We start from the raw sequence: 2139 nt of genomic DNA on the forward strand, positions 1-2139 counted from the left end.
AGGTGCATACGTCACTGTCAGGCGCTAATGGCCGATCAATAATTAAGTCGGCTTTACGAAGGCAACGTGCTTTTCTTTTATGTCATCTTCTTGTTTTATTTATCGTACATTACGAATGCTTCATGAAGTATTTGAAGAGACGTCGACCGACCTAAAACCACCTTTTTTAGAAACCTTCCATCTATGTTTGATGCCTCCTTGCTTGTCTCTTTCTGTACATGATGGAGGCAATGGAGTACTCGGTACTCAAATGGAGTACTCACATACAGTACTAATTACAGCATTTGATACTAACTCCCTTTTTTGTACGCTGCATCCAAACGATGCAGTTCGACAGGTGAATTCCTTTTCACCCACAGCACGTTGACGTATTACATATGATTAGCATGTTTTCTAACACTGCTTCCAACTTGATCATGCAAATATTTTACACTCCTTAAATTTCCAAGCCACACAGCCCTGGTATTCTTTGCGTGTTCTTGTAATGGGATCTGACAGACCAACTCCAAGTTCACAATCGCTTCATTTGAGCATCGGCAATATGACCTTTCAGAAAGTGCGCGCTGTGTGTTTATGCCATGAGAAGCATTGACTGAAGTATTGATTTACAAATCATATCCATGCGTAGTTAAAATGTGCTGTCTGGGGGAGACACTGTAAAGTCTGTAAAGTCTATCACTGTGTCCACAGTGATAACTCTGGTCTTCGTGTCCATCGACTGCCAGCACACGCAGACATGGGAGTGATGTTGTACTGGTGCCTTCCTGACGCTTGTAGCACAAACTACACACATACTGGCATTGACCGACTGATTGTGATACTAAGTGCCAGAGTCGCATCCAAGGAGCATATCTCAGAAGACACAGCGCCCTTAACTTGAGTGGTATCCGCCATACAAAACTAGCCAATCAAAACTCATCTGGCTTCATTTGTTAAAAGCGTGAACATCAGAATTAGTGGATTGGTTTGATGTACGCGAACCAGAAGCCCTGTTTTTTGTCATGGTTGTGACGTACAGTACATAGTTCATAGTTGTCTATGTTCTCGTTTTAACTCCAGAGTTGATGTCAGCGTAAGATGTGACAGCCGATTGGATGGTTTGCTTGCGGACTCCGACAGAGACTCGTCGGAGGAGAGTGAGAGTGAGTGAGATTGAAAGAAAACAGGGCTGTTTGCTCTTCTTTTTAGATTTTTGTCAAGCCCAGCGATTTTTATGTGAAGCCTTCACTTTTTCTCTTCTGGAGTTATCAGACCTAACTCTGTTTGCTCTATTAGAAGTAGTTTAATTATTTCTTTGGTCAACAAATGTGTGAACAGATGGTCATCAGGTATTTCGACATAAGTTCCAGGTGCACTAAATCATAACCCGTGTCTCCCAGCAGACGATGGTGAAGACCACAATCCAAAACACTCATCAGACACAGAAGAGGCAGCTGGTTCCTCATGGCTACGCTGTGTTCTTCAGTGAGAGATAGAAAGAGAGAGAGAGAGTGAGAGAGAGAGAGAGCAAGCGATAGAGCGAGAGCGTGTGAGAGAGAGAGAGAGTGATAGAGAGCGAGAGCGTGTGAGAGAGAGAGAGACTTGAGTGAGTGAGTGAGAGAGCGAGCGAGCGAGAGCGAGTGTGAGAGAGAGAGACTGGAAGGGTAGAATGAGAGGTGTGAAGTGTAACAGATTGGGTGAATGGTGACGGGGCAGAAAGCGGATGGACACCAGATTGTTCTCCGTGTAAATGTTTTGCCGTACAGCCAATAAAAGTGCCATATTGTGACAGCGCGCGTGTGTGAGTGATTATTTATCAGTGCTGGAGTTACTGTCTATAAATACTCTAACCCATCTGAGCGCTCGCACTGCCCAGACTTAAATTAATGTACATTGATTTTTTTTTTTTTCTGACACTACATATTTCGTTTGTCCTCTCCTCTGCCGAAATGGCGCTGAATACTTTTTTCTTCATCGTCTTTCATCCTTTTTCAGAAAAACAGTAAGATGCTTCTCCTCTGCATTTCGCTATTTCTGTCTTCAAAATCCGTTCATGTTTCCCTCTTCTATTCTGTTTAATTGAACCAGTTAAAAAGCATAATTAGCATTTAAATATCTGTTCTACAGGATCTCCCCCTACACGCCCCCCCTCACCTTAGT

The 2139-nt window shown here is 43.2% G+C and overlaps 1 protein-coding gene across 3 annotated transcripts in view; it reads left to right on the forward strand.

The window, feature by feature from the left end:
- Positions 1 to 1530, forward strand: part of si:ch211-154o6.3 (uncharacterized protein LOC563854 homolog) — a 6883-nt gene extending 5353 nt beyond the window's left edge. For 2 of the 3 annotated variants that reach the window (XM_035530968.1, XM_035530970.1), the window contains exons 12-13: positions 1060 to 1142; positions 1380 to 1530. In XM_035530968.1, the coding sequence (XP_035386861.1) occupies positions 1060 to 1142; positions 1380 to 1468 (172 nt within the window). In that variant the 3' untranslated portion in view covers positions 1469 to 1530. The remainder of the gene's footprint in view (positions 1 to 1059; positions 1143 to 1379) is intronic. The other variant, XM_035530969.1, reaches the window with a different exon arrangement.
- The last annotated feature ends 609 nt before the right edge of the window (positions 1531 to 2139 follow it).

This window comes from Electrophorus electricus, chromosome 10 (assembly GCF_013358815.1).
Source record: "Electrophorus electricus isolate fEleEle1 chromosome 10, fEleEle1.pri, whole genome shotgun sequence".
Classification (NCBI taxonomy): Eukaryota; Metazoa; Chordata; class Actinopteri; order Gymnotiformes; family Gymnotidae; genus Electrophorus; species Electrophorus electricus.